Source organism: Trichomonas vaginalis, chromosome IV (assembly GCF_026262505.1).
Source record: "Trichomonas vaginalis G3 chromosome IV, whole genome shotgun sequence".
NCBI classification, from domain to species: Eukaryota; Parabasalia; order Trichomonadida; family Trichomonadidae; genus Trichomonas; species Trichomonas vaginalis.
The window spans coordinates 6,762,872-6,779,802 of record NC_067206.1 but is presented as its reverse complement, the minus strand read 5'-3'; the positions used below and the strand labels follow the sequence as shown (position 1 = coordinate 6,779,802).

The following is a 16,931-nucleotide window of genomic DNA, read 5'->3' as shown; positions in this document are numbered from 1 at the left end:
GAAGTCATTCTTTAGTTATCCCCTTGTCAAATTTGGTTATTAATATCTTGAAACAATCAACAGCTCCATGATAACAACATAATTCAAGTAAAGAATATCCTTTTTTGACAAATGGATATAAACTGCTTTTAAGTCTTTGATCTTCATTAAAATCATCTCTTTCTGTGAACGCGACGAATGCTTCTAAGTTATTATGCATAATTGCTCTGTAAATTGTGTTTTCTGAATGAATATGGAGATTTACGGATTTCATTTTTTCGTCTGCGTCAGAATTGTCTAATTTAATTCCATATTCTTTATAAAACAGATATCTAGAAATATCTTCGACATCTGGTACCTTTTCTAAATGATAATCATCAGATATGAGTTTGGCAAGTGATAAATATGACTTTGTATAGCGGTTATTATACGGAATAATATTTAAAATATCTCTTATAATTATTTGAGAATGGCATTTCTTCGAATCAATCAATTCTGCCTTGATCATTTTGTAAATTGAGTTTAATTCTTCGTCGTTTTTCGTTTTTAACTGATATAATGCAATATATGAATCAATGTGGTATTTGAGGATACTTTTCAGTTCACTGTATTTGCTTGGATGAATATCTTGATCAGACATGAAGAATTTAAAAGTCAAATTTTTGAATATCACGTTATAAAACATTGTTATACATGTGTTTAACGATATTTGCAAAAATTGTGTATAAAAATTATATGAATTTTGATTAAGTTCATAGATATGAAATGATGCGATTCCAAATGGAATATCTTTATCCATAACTTCTTAGAATTGGTAAATTTTATATAATGTTCGCATTTGGATCCATAAATTGAAAAAATTGAGTTTATAAATACACAAACTCGCAATAAACATAAAGCATTACACTTGTATCTTGTTCATTGTAATTAGTATTATGTGATTTTGGATGTAATTGAGTGAATTGTAAGTTAATTTTTTTATAAAAATCACTTTAAAATACAATTAATATTAAATATAACAAACAAATATTTTAATATCTTTATTCTTAGTTAGTAATAAGCTTCTCTTTTGTCTTTTCATTAACAATTTGTATGATTTTCTGTGCAGCTTTTCTTATTCCTCCTGATTTAGATTCAGTCAGTTTAATCATCATCTCAACCATCAAAAACAAATGACTTTGATTATCAAAATCTGTCAGACCAAATATTCTATCATCTGTCTTAATTTCTGTCACTTTTTCTAAGAAAACAAGCACACCTTCATATCTAGATTTTGGAAGTATTGTTCCCAAGCTTTTTTCTTCAGAAATGATTAAATTAAACTGCTCTGCAAGCGAAGAATAAACATCGCTCTTAGTTGCAATAGCAAATTTAATTTTCTCTTCTGACGAGTTTACATGGCAAATTTCATTAAAATACGATATGTAAACTAAATTATCAGAAAGAGACAAATAAATAGGGAACACTTTTGGCTGTATGAAGTACATGTAGTTGACAGTTCTCTCTAGTATTTGGCCTTTGAAATCATTGAATCTTCGGCCTAAATCAACTAATCTTCGAACATTTATTTCTTTCATCATAAAAAGTGACAAATTTACATCGAATTCCAAAATTTTCTTGAGACAGTTGTAAGCGTCTGATTGTGGTAGATATCTTAAGAACATTGGCAGTACTAGTTCGAAACACTTAGATCTTGTTTCGAATGAAAACAATTTTTCATACAAAAGTTGTAAAACTTCGAAAACTTTCAATGTCAAATTCGTGTGTTTCAAACTGATCAAACTTAGAAGCATTTGTACAATCAAGCTCAGTCTCTGCTCGCTCAAATCCTTGTAGTTTGAAAGGGAATTCAATGTAACATGTATTGCCAAATTCAGGAAATTTTTTTCCAACTGAAAAGTGCAAAACAAATCCAAAATTCCTAAAACTAAACAGAAATCACTGTCATCTATCTTCGAACATACATTTGGAAGTATCTCGGCCATAACATTCGATAATACTTGTATGTGGTTGTTATTAACTGTCACGTTTTGTGTCAGTTTTGTCAGAATTTGGTCACAACTTTTAATCACTTCATGTATCAGTAAATTGTCATTTATCGCACACAAAGAAATGAAATTCTTCAGACAGTCACTTGATTTCGTTTGTATCTCTGTTCGCATTGAAATTTTTTCTATCGTCTTTACAATAATCGGCATCACTTTTTGGTAATTTCCAAGAGAAACTAATGTTTGTATTCCATTTTGTAAAGAAAGAAGGAAAGCGTCAATTTGGTCGGCCAAACTTTGGTTTTTATCTTCACAAATTTCCAAAATTTTTTCAAATAAAGGTGACAAAATTTCTTCATTCACGAATTTCTTCAAATCATCAGGGAACTGTTGGTTGAATGTTGAGCAGAGATTGAAGAAAGTGTCTAGTGTTGCTATGGAAACATTTTGTCTTTTGTCGTAGAAATATTTCTCCAAAACTTCGAACAAAATCTTCCATCCTTTCTTTGTTTCTTCGTTTTCAACAGGAACCATTCCACTTCCTATATCCCAGAATAATCCAACACTCCCCAATGCCGTATTAATGTCCTCTTCCTGGGAAATGAATGAACTGACAGTGGACATCAAAACATCGGCACTTTTTAGACCAATTAATCGCAAACAGTCTCTGCAAACAAAATTGAGAGTTCTGAAACCATTTGCGATGTTGTCGTTGTAAGGAGTCGTCCAAACAGCTTTGAGTGTGGTTAATATAAGTGGCCAGCCGTCTTTTATTTGGTCGGAAGTTTTTCCTGAAAGAAAATTAAGTAATGACGAAAAACTGGCGACGCTGACGTCCTTGTGCGATGAGGAAGTGGTCAGATGTATGAAATCGAAGATGCTCTGGCGGCATTTCTCGGAACTCGAAGGAAATTCGATCATAGATTTTCCAACTTCGAAAAGTTCATAAGTAGCTTGTGTTCTGAACTCTTTGGACTCACATTCTATGAGAGTTTTGATATGGCCGAAGTATTTCTCTTCAATTAGCTCGGATCTGGAGATATTTTGTATGAAAAGAAGACTTAATGATTTTAATGGCCAGAAATTAGGTACAGTACCATTGTTTTTAACAAATGAGATCGATTCGTCATCGGAAAGCTTTACAATAATTTTGAATAGATTTGTAAAGCTCTCATTTGTTAATTCAATTGAAAAATCCAAAATGTCCGAAGAAATTAAACTCAAAGCCTGGATGTCCGCAGGAGATCTCCTGTGGGATGCCGTGTGGTGGCACTTGGAGATGGTCTCGAGAAGCAAAGGCCAGAACCTCATTATGCGATAAGTCAAAGATTTCAATAATCTCGTGATAGAACTCAGCGAAATTACGGATTTTAGGGTCATAGAATACGCTGATGACTGTGGTAGTGATATTCCGCACAGTGTTGATACAATTCTGTTGATTGGATCGCTCTGTGACCGTGCAACTGCAATTTTTACGGCTAATCTCGAAATTTTAAGAGATGTCAACAGGGTTTGCTGGTTTTCTGTTAGAGCAACCACCCGCTGCCATATTGTCTCGAAAGATTCAAAAATTTGGTCAAAATGCTCAAGATGAAGGATACATTGAGGAATTTGAATATAAATCAAGGATACGCATGAGTTAATGATCTCGCTAGACGATACAGATACTGTATCATACGATTCTACTGTTGGTTTGTTTTTTCCGAAGACAATAATCGAATTTGAAAATTGTCCTTTGAAATTACTGAGAATATAGTTACAGGCTTTCTTTGTAATGACCACGAGCTGTTCTCCGCTTAATAATGTGAATATTTCGCCTGGATTATACAAAAAAATTGTTTTTAATGTACAAAACGCGATTGGAACTGTATCTATAAGCTTTGTGACCTTTATTGTAAGTTTCTGTGCTGTCTGAACATCTTTCTTTGTCAAATAGAAGATGACAAATGGTACAAATCGTAAGAAAATTAAATTATCTTTTTGATTTGACAAATACTTCATTAATTGGTCGATAATTTTATTGTATTCTGTATTGTAATGGCTTAATAATACGAAATTCTTGTCTAATATGTGCTTTAAGAAGTCAGGAAGTAAATTACGAACAGATTCAAGTTTAAACACATTGGAAAAGGTCTTAGGAGATCCATTTTGGAAAGATGTAATGATGTCGTTGATTAAATTGATGGAGAAAATGATTGACCAGTGAGTTTTTTCATCAACTTCAAATGTTTCGATAGTTTTGCTTGTTTCCTTGCTAGTTTCATCTAATTTAAGCTCTTGAGATATAGATTGTGATAAATTTAAGCCTTGATGCTGAGATTTTGATTGATCAAAAGTTACATCTATCAATTGATGAAAAGTAGCTATTGATACTTGCTTTACTAACTCTGATGAAGAATTTATCAGCTTCAAAATGCATTTTGTTGAAGAAATACGATCTTCGATTTTTCCAACTTGGGAAGAAAACAAAGATAATGCAACTTGAAGAACTTTGAGACAATAACTATCATTTCCCGTTTGTATTTGTTCTAAAATATCTGTTAAAATAATTTGAAGTGCAGTTCCATCGAGAATTGAACTTTCAATCAAGAGTTTGATGACAGATATAAGATTGATATACTCATTTACATTCTTTTTCTGTTTTGATATGTCTGTATATACATTGATAAATGGATCATCAGATTCTGAAATATGAAAAGAAGAATCATTTGATTTTAATGCAAATAACACCTTTTCAATATTCTTCTTAACTGATTCTGGGAGAGTTGTAGCTGCAATACTTCGCAATTCATTATCAACCTGCTCCCTGATATCCATATTGTCACTTTTTGCAAAAAATAATCGGAGGGATCATAATATTTATTTAGTGGCATTAATATCTCTGTTTGGTAAATAACCTATTTTTAATCAAATATAATTGATATTTTAAAAATTTATAGAATTTTTGTCCAAGGGATTTGATCTCTGAGGTATACAACTCATAATTAATCATGAAATAAAAATTTATCGGGTGTTTTCCAAGGGAATTACTAAAATTATCTAGAATAAATTCAAAGAAAAATATTTCAGCTTTTGAAGTATACAATATTTAAGTTTTACTATTATATTAGGCCAACATATAAGTGAATGACATTTAGGATGTAACAATCCTTTGATGGAAAAATATGTATTAAAAATATCAAAAATGATAAGACCAATCATTAAAACAGCATTTTTGTGTGTATACTATATATATTTACTATCAAAATGTTTGATAAAATAAATATTTTTTCACGATTTTTTATATATCAAGAAATACTCTGTTTATACCACACACACCATAGGCAATACTAATTTACTCTTGATGTATAATTTATCCATTGCCTTCATTAGCCTATTTTTATTGGTTTCACGAACAGATATATACAGAGGTTAACAAATTGATTAGAATTTTTCAAAAAAAGTGAAAATATTCTGTAATATTAATAGTAGATTCATTTTTATTTATTGTATCAATTGATTTATTTTAAAATTGAAATGGAGGGGGCTTATTCATATCAAAAATTGAAAGACACCAGAAAACATCACAACAAAAAACGTTTGGAAGAAAAAATGAACAAAAACTGGATTAAATATTCACAAGAAGTTCAAGAAGGTCTTTGGCAATACTTTGAGGTTTTTCAATTCAATTATGAAAAACTTATCAAATTTTTTTGTAGTAAATTATTATCTTATAACTATATAATATAAATGTTGAAATAACGATTCAATATTTTCCGTGTAAAGTTCCTTTGTAAAGTTCACAAAAACATCATACGAGAGGTTTTTGTGATAATACCAAATACAAAATGAGTGGAAGAAACAAACGTAAGAACTCCCTTATGACTGGAAAAGATATTGAGCAATCCAAGCCAGGAGGTGGTGGCAACTGGTGGGAAACAGCAAACATGCAAACAACTCCAAACGACTTTTCTACATCAAGATTAAATTTCGATAATGGTAATTCCAACGAGCCTAAAAAGAAAAAGAGGAGTAATGATCCTAAAACATCAAGACAACCAGAGAGATTCGCCGACTCGGATTCTGGAGAAAAAGAAAACTCCAAGTCAGAAGAAGAAAAGGAAAACAAGCCAGTACTTATCAACCTCGATGCCAAGTCTCCACCAATTTGGACATTTGGTGTTCTTATTGTTTATTTAGCTGTTCTCGGTGGCGCTTTCTACCAATACGGTCAAGTTCCTAAAATGTCAGAAAACCCAATGTTTGGCCCAAGCCAAGAAGTCCTTCTTTTGATGGGTGCCAAGCAAGCTTCTGTTATTCTCGCAGGTTCATGGTGGAGATTCTTTACTTCAATGTTCCTTCACTCCGGAGCTATCCACCTTGTCATTATCCTTATTTTCGCTATCTTTACATCTAGAGTCGAAAGAGACACAGGTTTCTGGAGAGCATTTTTCGTATTTTTAGTTTCTGGTATGTACGGAACAATTCTCTCCTGCCTTCTCGTTCCAGAGTTGATCTCTTGCGGTGCTTCCGGTGCTATCTTCGGCTACATTGGTCTTCTATTCGCAGATTTATTTGCTGGATGGAGATCCAATCCAAAGAAGGGAAGAGACCTTGGTATCTTAGTTGGTCTCACTGTTGTTGGTATCATTCTTGGCTTAACACCATTTATTGATAACTTTAACAACATCGGAGGATTCATCATGGGACTTCTCTTCGCTCTCATGCTTTTACCAAACCTTTCGTTCGGAAGCTGCGAGAGAATGTGCCATGGCTTCATTTCCTTCCTCGCTTTCCCCGCAATGACCTTCATCTTCTGCGTTTGCTTAGTCGGATTCTACAGAAGTATCGATAACGTTAAATGGTGTCCATTCTGCCAGAGAATCACCTGCCTTAACTTCGGCAGGAACTGGTGCACTCAGAACTCAGATACAACTCCTAACCAAACCACAATTAATTGGATGGATAACTATACCGTTTAATTGTTTTTTACACCTTCTTTGTTTCATTGTTATTCAAATTCATTCTTTATTTATAAATGATATTCAAAAAGTTAATGTAATATGTTTATTTATTTTAAAATGAAATAAAAAGTTATATATATATATTTGAGTTACAAAATGAGAAAACTCCTTTTCCTTCGAAAAGTCTCATATTCATATTTTTTGATCGAGATTCACTCAAAATTGAAGCAGAAAAGGGATTGGGAGACTTTACATCGGAAAATGAGTTTATTTGGACCCGAGATTTTGAAATTACTATAACTCTTGCGCAAAATTGAATTGAACACAAATTAATATTATAGTAAATCGTATGTGTATGCCATTTTTTCATTTTTAGCAAATATTGCATTTATCTAATCTCCTTGTCCTTCATAAAGTCCCTTATTCAAATTTTTGATAGAGATTCATTCAATATTGATGCAGAAAAATGATAGGGAGACTGTACGTAGGAAAATAGGTTTAATGTGTAAAATTATTATGTGATGAAAATCTTTTTGATAGGAGCTTCTTATTCTTATAATGCCATTTTAATCTACGATCATTTTTTTATAGCTTCTTAATTTTTTTTTTCATGTCTGATCACGACATTCATCAAAATACATACAACAAATTGAGAAGTGTCTATAAATACTACATCGATTCATATAACACATTGTATCAGCTAAAAACTGAAAAAGAAGAAGAATTAAACAAGATTTACAAAATGATCAAAACAGAATTGATTGATTCAAAGAAACATCCCGTTGGAAATGTTATAAAAGACATTTTCAATATCATTCCATTTAGAAATCGCTATACAAAGTCATATTTATCTCTTGCCAAACGCATATTTGATGAATATAATGTCAAAGAAGTCAACAATGTTGGTGTTGTTTCAAACTTTCTGTTTTATAAAGAATATGGAATTAATTTAGACAAGTACTATAATATCATAAAATTTGAATTAAAATATCTCGATATTCATGCTGAAAATACGATCTACAGAGCAATCATGTATAATGACTTAAAAATATTCATTTTCTTCATTGAAACTGAAGGATTTGATAAAAATTAAAGACTTGAAAGTCATTTATATCCATTTTATTATCAAGGATTATCATTACTTGAATTATGTTGTTACTATGGAGCAGTTGATTGTTTCAAGATATTAAGAACTAAATTTAACTCAAAAATAACTAAACAATGTCTAGAATTATCATTTTTGGGAAAAAATCAAGAAATCATGAATGAGTGTTTGAAATATCAAAAACCAAATGAAAAATGCATGGAGTATGCAATTATTACACACAACATTGATTTTGTTACATTCTTGATGTATGAATACAATATAAAGATTGATTTAAATTATTGCCAATACAATGTCGAAGTTCTTATTTCACATGGTGCAAATGTCAATGAAAAAGATAATAATGGAATGACATTACTTCATTATGCAGCAGAAAATAATAGTAAAGAAACAGCCGAACTTCTTATTTCACATGGTGCAAAAACAATAACGTTTAAAGATATAATGCTATTGCTTCTTCTGATACTTTTCATTATGAAATTTTTGCACATCATGTAAAGCCCGCTTTTTCTAATGATTTTATGCATAAGGCGAAGTATTTTAGAAGTGGTTCCATATTGGATATTCAGTATCAATCAATGAGGCAAGTGATCTATATTGCATAACTAGTCAAATTTTTCTTAATCTTGAGCTTGAATACTACCGATTAAACTCAATCCTTAATTTGTTATATCATATGAACTTCAAATCATAAATAGAAGTGATTATCTTTTTTTTTCCTCGATTTATGATTTAAACGGGGGAGAAAACCCCTAGAAAAAAAAATGGCATCAGTGCACGAATTTTTAAGATCTGGTCGAAAACTATCCAGCGATTTGCAAAATGTCCTTGATAATTTGCCAGATAATATGCTATTTCCTAAACCAGAGCCATTACCCGATTTTTCAGCCATTGAAAAAAGAGCAAACAATTACGAAGTCAATATTGTAGAAGATTACTTTGTTCCGATTCCTCAAGTTGACCCAAGTGAAAGGTTCGGCAATAACATTGCTTCATTCCAAGAACATCACGAAATAGATGAAATTGATTATAGCAAAATTACATTTGATTCAGATAGCGATACAGAAGAAAAACCAAAAGAAAGAAATTTTGTTTTGAAATCAGATTACATCAAATCTTCAACTAAATTTGATTTAGACTTATGGAATCGATATAAAAGCGAGTATGAACGATCAAAGAAAGCTCCTTCTATTAGTAGAACTATGTCTACTAAAGTAGAAGTCACAGATCAAGATAGAAAACGAGATGAAGATTTACTTGATGCTATTGAACGTGAAGCCCATAGTTTACAATCCATGACTCCAAAATTCAGAGTTATAGACGAAGCTTTCTTCACCAAGCATTAATCATACAGATAATGTTATAATAAATAAATTGTTTTTGTTTTTTCTTATTACACATTTCGGCGTCTTTCACATATGATATTGTGTAAAAATTATGTAAAGTTTTATATAAAAAAATGTATTGTATTTCTTTATTGTTTTGGACGATATGTTCCAATGATACAAGCATGGCCACGATGATGTTGTTCGATATTTGCCTTTTCTTCGCATTTGAAGCCTTCCTTTGTTAATTCTTCTTGAGCTTGTTGGTAAATGGTCTCAGGATCTTCTGATGAGTTTACGCAAGAAGCCTTGACGCAAAGCATGAAGCCGCCGCCAGATTTCAAGAAGTTATTCGCGTTGATAGCAAAGATTCTAGCCTGATCCGGTTGAGCAACATCAGCAAACATATAGTCAACCATTGGAACAAGCATACGGTACTTGTTCGGGTATCTTGCATCGTTAATGATTGGAACAATATTTGGACGAAGTTTTGCGAGAGAAACAAGGTCTCTTGCAACACGGTGTGAGAACTCTACAGCGTAAACACGACCTGTTGGTCCGACAATATCTGATACATGGGAAACTGTTGTTCCTGAAGCGGCGCCAAGATATAAAACTTTTGCGCCTGGGCAAATACCAAAGTGCTCAAGTCCAACGAGTAAGGCAGCACCAATCTTTGATCTGTATGGGTTCCATTCGCGATATTCGGTTGTTCCGTTTTGTCCATCAACTGTAACTAATTTCTCGTTATATACTGTTTTGCCTGGATTCATGTTCTGAGTAAGGAGCATGTTGCCCTTGTTTGTTTCAACAAAAACTCCGGCGAATTTGTGTTGGATAACATTTGGTCCGGTTTTGACTGGAGCACCACCGCGGCCACCACGTCCACGTGCACCGCCACGGCCGCCACCACGATTGCCACCGCCGCGGTTGCCATCACGGTTGAATCCGCCGCGGTTGCCATCACGGTTGAATCCACCACGGCCACCATCGCGATTTCCGCCACCACGGCCACCATCGCGGTTAAATCCTCCGCGGCCGCCATCGCGACCTCCACGACCGCCGCCACGGCCACCATCACGGTTGAAACCTCCGCGCCCGCTCATATTCTAAAAATCCTAAATTTTCTATCGTCCTTATGGATGAATTAGTGTCCCTACTCAAAAACCAGTTTATGAGCAATGATCAATATCGTATTTTAGTGAAAAGAAAAATTTTAACTTAATTGAATCTTTATCTATAGTTTTCAAAGATATAAAATTCAAAAATTCAATAAAAACTATTCATAATCTGAAAATATATTTTAAATGAACTAAATTTATAAAAAATCGAATTGATATTTCTAAACTCAAAATATTTTATTTGAAATTTGAGATATATTAATATTTTGGTAGATATATTGGTGTGATATGATAATATTGTAAACAGTGTTGATATTTTGGTATATGTTAAATAACAATATTAATTTTTTAAATTTTATAAACAAAATAATAACAAAATTCAAACATATTTTAATCTAAACTTTCTTCTTTCAATAATATTACTTAGAGTATCTAGTTGAATATCCCTTGCAACACTCACAACGTACAATAACAAACTTAATATGATTTTTCTGTCGCCAGAAATGAGGTCCTTTATCAGCTGTGGCTTTATTATATGGTTACAAGATGGAAAATCGTGGACTAAGTGCTGTGCAATCTGTAATGTCCCGTCAACAGTTGGTCTTGCGACTGTGGATATTCTTTCCAGGGCGTAGCTCATCTCTATAATATCTATAAACGATGCATCGCTGATTAAAACCTTCAGCATGTTGTATAAAATTCCCCAGAAGTTATCTGAAAAACTTTGGAAGGAAACATCGTTTAATATCTTTGATGCTGCCTCAAATATTGCTGCCAATGTCGTAGAAACTACTGCTGGATATCCAGAACCTATCAAAGCATAAATTAAAAATAAAATATCGTCTTGATACAAGAAATCGAATCTGTTCTGGGCAATAAATACCAATAGCTGGCAAACTGAATCCATTACTTCCTTTTCCAGTGGTATTTTATTGTAAAACATCACTTCTGTTGAAATAATTACGTTTTGCTTCAGATTTTCCAGCAAAGAATTGTCTGTTTCCTTTCTTACAAGGGATTGGAATGCGTTAAACATATCAGGAGTGGCATATTTTGGAGATATATTCATAAAATTCTCAAGAAGTAGAGTTATCAAGGATCCGCCGTAATAAGAAGCAATTATGGCATAGTTAGATATAATATCAAGGAGGTTTTGGTCTTCAGTGGCTTTAAATCTTGAACATAATTCAACAAACCACTGATTTAAGACAGAAGAATGGTCAACGATATAAGAACAAGGGGCTGAACTGTTTGCCTGTACCAATCCTGCAAGTCCCGATATATAAATTGAAAGTTTATCAACAGATTCTTCAGGAAAAGTACCTTTTGACAAAATGTCAGCGAAAGTCTGGTTCAAAATGCCGATCGATTGCTGTGGATCAGTTAATCCGGCAGCGTGGCACAGGTATTTTATCGATTTGGGCCTCAAATACGAGTTAGATATCGCTGCCATTGTATTCTGGCATAATTTGCCATTTTTAGCGAATTCGTCGAGCAGAGTGACACATTCGTATTGCATTGATGACAGTTTTATCAGCTGCAGCGAGTTGCCAAAAATATAATTTAATAATTTTTCATTGAGTTTAAGGGAAGAAAGGACTTCTCGTGCTGTAAACAGGAAGCCCTTCATCAGGCAAGAGTTTTTGGGCTGTTCTTTTATGGCTTGGTTGAAAAATTTTGTCAAATCAAGCAAAACTTTCGAAAAATTCGATTTTTTCATACTGTAGATCAGCCAAATATTTGAATTGAACGTGTCTACATTGAAATCTTGTAGTAGCTCATTGAAAATTTTGAAAACAAATGAAAATGCGGGTTCTCTGTCTAATCTATACAAAGAACATATGATTGCGGACTGCTGCGCGAACTGTTGGTCATCAGAGTCTGTTTCTGAGTCATCGTAGCATGGCGGAACAACGATACTGTATGAAATAATTTCTAATAATTTTGAAATTGTCTGAGCATGTAGTTGTTTTCGAGATTTGTCATGGGAAACGTGAAGAGCGAAGAATTCCCAGTAATCTGATAACTCAATGTATTCGAATTTCAGTAGAGCTTCGTGGATATGATGTAATGAACTAATTGTGTCTGGTTCTTCGAAGAATTTGAAGTATCTGGTAAGTAGTGGTGTTATTTCTAAAATATTCTCTTCAACGCTAGATGCAATTGTTGAAATTGCGTTAAATCCTTGTTTAAGAGTCTGTTTATCGATATCTTGTAGTAAAAGTGTGTTGATAATTGGAACAAATGCTGCTGGGCATACGTTGTCAATGATTTTATTGAAATTTGCCTGTTTTAGAATATCCCATGAAGAAAAACTGACGATGCTGTTAAATGCTTTGACAGCCGGTAAGGCTGGGAATCCCTCAATCACTTTTTGAATGAGTTGTGGTATATTGCGGATGAGATCGTCGCGAATTTGTAAAAATGCCGCTATCTCGGATTTATATTCGATTAAATTAGTCGCAAATGTAGATAGTGCTCTGTAGTATGGTACTGAGTGAGAGAATATGTCTGTATAAAAATTTTTGTACGTTTTAAATTCATCAAATAAAGTTATTTCCGCAAGAATAGACTGTAAATCGTTAAAAATTTCTGTATCATTTATATTGCTTTCGATGTATTGGATTAGTATCTGTATTTCTTCGAGCTTATTTGCTTCTTCTGAAAATAACCACATATCCTTGATATGTTGTTCTAAAATTTGGCATGCTATCCTTCGTAGTTGTATACTGTATTTACTACGTAAGATGATTGGGACGAAATCCATTACATTTTGCTTATGTCGAAAATCACCTAACTTTTGCTTGGCAGTATCCCGACCACGGTCATCTGGATCGGAAATAGAGGAAAGTGCGGCTTCGATTTGAGTCAGAAGCTCCTCCATTTCCGCAGATTTTGTTAATATATTTTTTTGAATTTTTTTTATAAATTTTTTTTTGTAAGTTTGAGTAGGGTTGTTAAACATGATCCACACTCACAATCAAAAATTCATGCTCTCGCTCGTATATAACATGATTCCCACAAATGGAATAAAAATTTGAAAAATTGAATTGCCACTCAGAAGTAAATAATATCAAAAATTCGCATCAGCATCAAAAATCTAATATATTTATATGATAATTTATAAAAAATATTTGAATTCAAATTTAAAATTTTTAGATGTATAAAGAATTCCTATGTATATAGTATGTGATAAAAAAGTATTTTAAAAAATTAGATTGTTTTAGATTTGATTGTAAAACATATAAATCCTATTTTGTTTATTCTAAGAATGTGAAAATTTAAATGGTAATTCTCTATTTTCTATCAATTTAGTATTCAATATCTGGCTGCTGGTATGGGAGAAGGTTGAATTTAGCCTTGGTCTGGATGCGTTCTGCAGAGTTTTTGTCTTCTGGTGAGAAACGAGCGGGATGAGCAGAGCGTGTCTGGCCGCCGCAACGTGGGCACTTTTGCTTGAGTGTATATTGCTTGCACTGATCGCAGAATTGAAGATACATTTTTTTCTTTGAATGGGTCCTCTTTTGAATAACTCTGTTTGATTCATTCACTATATCACAAAAGCACTTTTGGAATAGAAATTTAAATAGTCATCTGCAATAAGCTAATAATTAATAAAGAAAATTCAAACAAAAAACTTCATATCAGAGAAATCATCCATAAATGAGCTTGAAGCTAGTGGTATCGGTCCTTTTTGGTCTAATTACCACAAATTCTAACAAAAGATATTGTTTGTATGATATTTTTCAATCAAATGAATTAGTTTAGATGAATTTTACTGCGTTCTAGTATATCTAGATCGAAGTATTATTGAAGATCAAGGATGTTTAGTATTGCACATAAAAGAAAAGATCTTTAGAATTCGATAATAAACTTCAGAATTTTTCTCCTCCTGAAAAAAACGTATTTTTTCCAAAATTTCTCAAAAATATCAATATAAAAGATGAGTCATGGATATCGTTCAATGCCAGTTTCTCCAGGTGGTCCTCTTCCACCACTGATATCACCAAATGCAGCTGCAGCAAGTAACGCAAGAGCATTTAATCTAGAATTACAAAAAACTCGCGCGAATGTTATGGATACAATCCAAGCTGAATCAAATGCAAGGTCAAGACTTAATAATAAGTTCGAATCGCAGATCAATCTTGCTGGACACGAGTTTAATCCAAAAATTCATACTCTCGATCGTCAATCAAGCTTTACTAAGAAGCAGCTTGCTGCTCTCTTACAACAAATTACCGAAATAAATGCTGTTTCCATTCAAAATATGAAAAATTCCTGCGAAAATTCCAAACTTCAACTTGAACAAAAGATTAAACAAGATTCTATCAATCGCCTTAACCCTATTACTGAAGAACAACGTGTGCAAGTCTCAAAGCTCCAAAAGGTTACAGAAAATATTGTTTCTTTCTTCTCAAAAATTTCAGATTCTGTTCGAGATCTTGATTCCAATTTTGACAAGTGCGATAAAGATATTGCCGATTACAATCGCCAAACATCATCAGCAATGAGTGATATTACTCCCCGAATTGCTGTAATCGAATCAAAAGCAACAGCTCTTGAAGCAACAGCCGAAGGCTTTGTCCGAATGATTGGCCAGACTCAAGACATGATAAATAAGCAAAAAGAAATACGTGATACCCTTAAAAGTATCGAAGATGAAGGAATTGACAATGCTGTATCCCAGATGGGCCAAGAAGCATATTCTGTTATCAGTTCCAAGACCACAGAGCTCGACCAGAGAATCTCAGAAGCAGAAACAAACATAACGTCTCTTGAAGGTTCATTACAATCGGCAGAACAGTCCCAGGCTCAGCAGGATGCACAAGTAAATAATATGTCTCGCAAATTCATGGAGCTTGAAGGCACTTTGAAGTCCGATGAAGAAGAAATTTTAGGAAAATTACAATCTTTGGACCAGAAGCTCCAAGAAGTGAAGACAAGGCTTTCCAGAGAGATGGAAGATCATGTTGAATCGATTACAAGCGATCACCAGTTCAGCGAAGAAGATTTCCAAGGAAATGTCCAACATCTTTCCGATTTATCAGCGTTGGACCTCAAGAACCTTACCAATGATTGGACTGAATTCACCGACAACAACAAGAAGGTCCAAAACGACGTTGATGAGATGATTTACAATTCATTTAACACATTACAAGGAAAAGGCAACGTTGTTCAAAGGGTTAAGACATGCGAGCAAAGATTACAGTGGTGCATGGCCAGACTCGACTACTGGGCACGCGACGACGCCAAAAGAAAGAGATCTGCAATGGAAGATGGCGATGCAATGCTAAGAAAGGTCACAGAACTGGAAGAAAAGATGGCAGAATTCGAGAACAACCTCAAACAACTCGATAACAAAGATGCCGAACCAATACAAAGCGATGTTGTTGTTCATTTCACCGAAATGCCGCCAAAACCAGAAAATCCACAGCTCGAACCTAAGAACGACAAACTCTCAATCGATGAGAAGATGAGATTGACATACGCCGAGAATGACGAGTTTACTCCACTCAAGAAATCCAAAGAAGACGAAGAAAGAGCTGCAGAACGATTGAAGAAACTCCAAGAGCAGAAAGAGAAGAGAAAAGAAAGACTCCAACACCAGCAAGAACAAGAACACATAACTGAAGATTTCGTCAACGAAAAAGAAGAAGAAAATTCTCCACAAAACAATGAAGAAGAAAAACAAGAATTAAAAGAAAAACCAAAGACAACGAAATCAATGGAGAGATTGGCAATCAAAGACAAACCATTGGAGAACTTGGAGAGTTCAAAGAAACAAAACAAGTCTTCAGAACATTTGAAGCCAAATTCGATGTCTTTGAAAGCAAATGTTGAATCAAAAGTAGATGATGAATTGGAAAAGAAAGAAGAAGAAAAAGAAGGTGGACTTAAAGCTATGATAGAAAGTAAAGTAGAGAAACAAGAGGAAGAAGAAGAACAAAATGAAGATGTAAAGAAATCAAATGAAAAATTAGACCTCAAAGGAAAAATTGCGGAAAAAGCAGAAAATAGAGCGGAAGAAGAAGAGGAAGATAAGAAATCAACTGAAAACTTGGATTTGAAGGGAAAGATCGCGGAAAAGGCTGAAGCAAAGGCTGACGCAGAAGTCAGAAAATCAAATGAAAAACTTTCACTCAAAGGTTCTCTCGGTGCAAAACTATAACTTTATTCTTATTTTTTTTATTTTTTTAACATGGATCAAAACTATAAAAATTTTTACTCATAGTGTATTATTTATTATCTAGATCTTATCTTTTTTGATATTCTAAAGATCAAAGACATTAAGTGAATTTCATCAGATATCTTTTCCCCTTCATCAGGATTTAGATGAAAATTTAATTTACGTAAGTGCCCAGAATACTAAAAGGTGCGTAGCGCTGTCACTGAATATCAAATTTATTATAAACTGCGAGTCAAAAGGTGTAAGTAGCAAGTGATATGAAATTGTGAGGATCTCATAGAAT

The 16,931-nt window shown here is 33.4% G+C and overlaps 10 protein-coding genes across 10 annotated transcripts; 5 read left to right on the top strand and 5 right to left on the bottom strand.

Annotated features, from left to right (window-relative positions):
* Positions 1 to 4: 4 nt before the first annotated feature.
* On the bottom strand, positions 5 to 619 carry TVAGG3_0043580 (protein of unknown function (DUF3447); the record flags this gene model as incomplete). The annotated part of the gene is made up of 1 exon (XM_001322808.1): positions 5 to 619. One exon carries the CDS (start codon positions 617 to 619, stop codon positions 5 to 7), a length of 615 nt encoding a protein of 204 aa, XP_001322843.1.
* A 345-nt stretch (positions 620 to 964) lies between these two features.
* Positions 965 to 4,784, bottom strand: TVAGG3_0043570 (armadillo (ARM) repeat-containing protein family; the record flags this gene model as incomplete). Its single annotated transcript, XM_001322807.1, has 1 exon — positions 1,026 to 4,784. One exon carries the CDS (start codon positions 4,782 to 4,784, stop codon positions 1,026 to 1,028), a length of 3,759 nt encoding a protein of 1,252 aa, XP_001322842.1.
* A 985-nt stretch (positions 4,785 to 5,769) lies between these two features.
* TVAGG3_0043560 (serine-type endopeptidase protein) lies at positions 5,770 to 7,261 on the top strand (the record flags this gene model as incomplete). Its single annotated transcript, XM_001322806.2, has 1 exon — positions 5,795 to 6,928. The coding sequence occupies one exon, from the start codon at positions 5,795 to 5,797 to the stop codon at positions 6,926 to 6,928; it is 1,134 nt and encodes a 377-aa protein (XP_001322841.1).
* Positions 7,262 to 7,520: 259 nt separating this feature from the next.
* On the top strand, positions 7,521 to 8,003 carry TVAGG3_0043550 (protein ubiquitination; the record flags this gene model as incomplete). The annotated part of the gene is made up of 1 exon (XM_001322805.1): positions 7,521 to 8,003. One exon carries the CDS (start codon positions 7,521 to 7,523, stop codon positions 8,001 to 8,003), a length of 483 nt encoding a protein of 160 aa, XP_001322840.1.
* Positions 8,004 to 8,171: 168 nt separating this feature from the next.
* On the top strand, positions 8,172 to 8,513 carry TVAGG3_0043540 (ankyrin repeat and SOCS box-containing protein 4 family; the record flags this gene model as incomplete). The annotated part of the gene is made up of 1 exon (XM_001322804.1): positions 8,172 to 8,513. The coding sequence occupies one exon, from the start codon at positions 8,172 to 8,174 to the stop codon at positions 8,511 to 8,513; it is 342 nt and encodes a 113-aa protein (XP_001322839.1).
* Positions 8,514 to 8,769: 256 nt separating this feature from the next.
* On the top strand, positions 8,770 to 9,361 carry TVAGG3_0043530 (uncharacterized protein; the record flags this gene model as incomplete). Its single annotated transcript, XM_001322803.2, has 1 exon — positions 8,780 to 9,361. One exon carries the CDS (start codon positions 8,780 to 8,782, stop codon positions 9,359 to 9,361), a length of 582 nt encoding a protein of 193 aa, XP_001322838.1.
* Positions 9,362 to 9,468: 107 nt separating this feature from the next.
* On the bottom strand, positions 9,469 to 10,446 carry TVAGG3_0043520 (fibrillarin 2 family; the record flags this gene model as incomplete). The annotated part of the gene is made up of 1 exon (XM_001322802.2): positions 9,490 to 10,446. One exon carries the CDS (start codon positions 10,444 to 10,446, stop codon positions 9,490 to 9,492), a length of 957 nt encoding a protein of 318 aa, XP_001322837.1.
* Positions 10,447 to 10,776: 330 nt separating this feature from the next.
* On the bottom strand, positions 10,777 to 13,361 carry TVAGG3_0043510 (armadillo (ARM) repeat-containing protein family; the record flags this gene model as incomplete). The annotated part of the gene is made up of 1 exon (XM_001322801.1): positions 10,841 to 13,345. The coding sequence occupies one exon, from the start codon at positions 13,343 to 13,345 to the stop codon at positions 10,841 to 10,843; it is 2,505 nt and encodes an 834-aa protein (XP_001322836.1).
* A 292-nt stretch (positions 13,362 to 13,653) lies between these two features.
* TVAGG3_0043500 (nucleolar RNA-binding protein, NOP10p family) lies at positions 13,654 to 13,966 on the bottom strand (the record flags this gene model as incomplete). Its single annotated transcript, XM_001322800.1, has 1 exon — positions 13,773 to 13,961. The coding sequence occupies one exon, from the start codon at positions 13,959 to 13,961 to the stop codon at positions 13,773 to 13,775; it is 189 nt and encodes a 62-aa protein (XP_001322835.1).
* Positions 13,967 to 14,387: 421 nt separating this feature from the next.
* On the top strand, positions 14,388 to 16,705 carry TVAGG3_0043490 (uncharacterized protein; the record flags this gene model as incomplete). The annotated part of the gene is made up of 1 exon (XM_001322799.1): positions 14,405 to 16,630. The coding sequence occupies one exon, from the start codon at positions 14,405 to 14,407 to the stop codon at positions 16,628 to 16,630; it is 2,226 nt and encodes a 741-aa protein (XP_001322834.1).
* Positions 16,706 to 16,931: the final 226 nt, after the last annotated feature.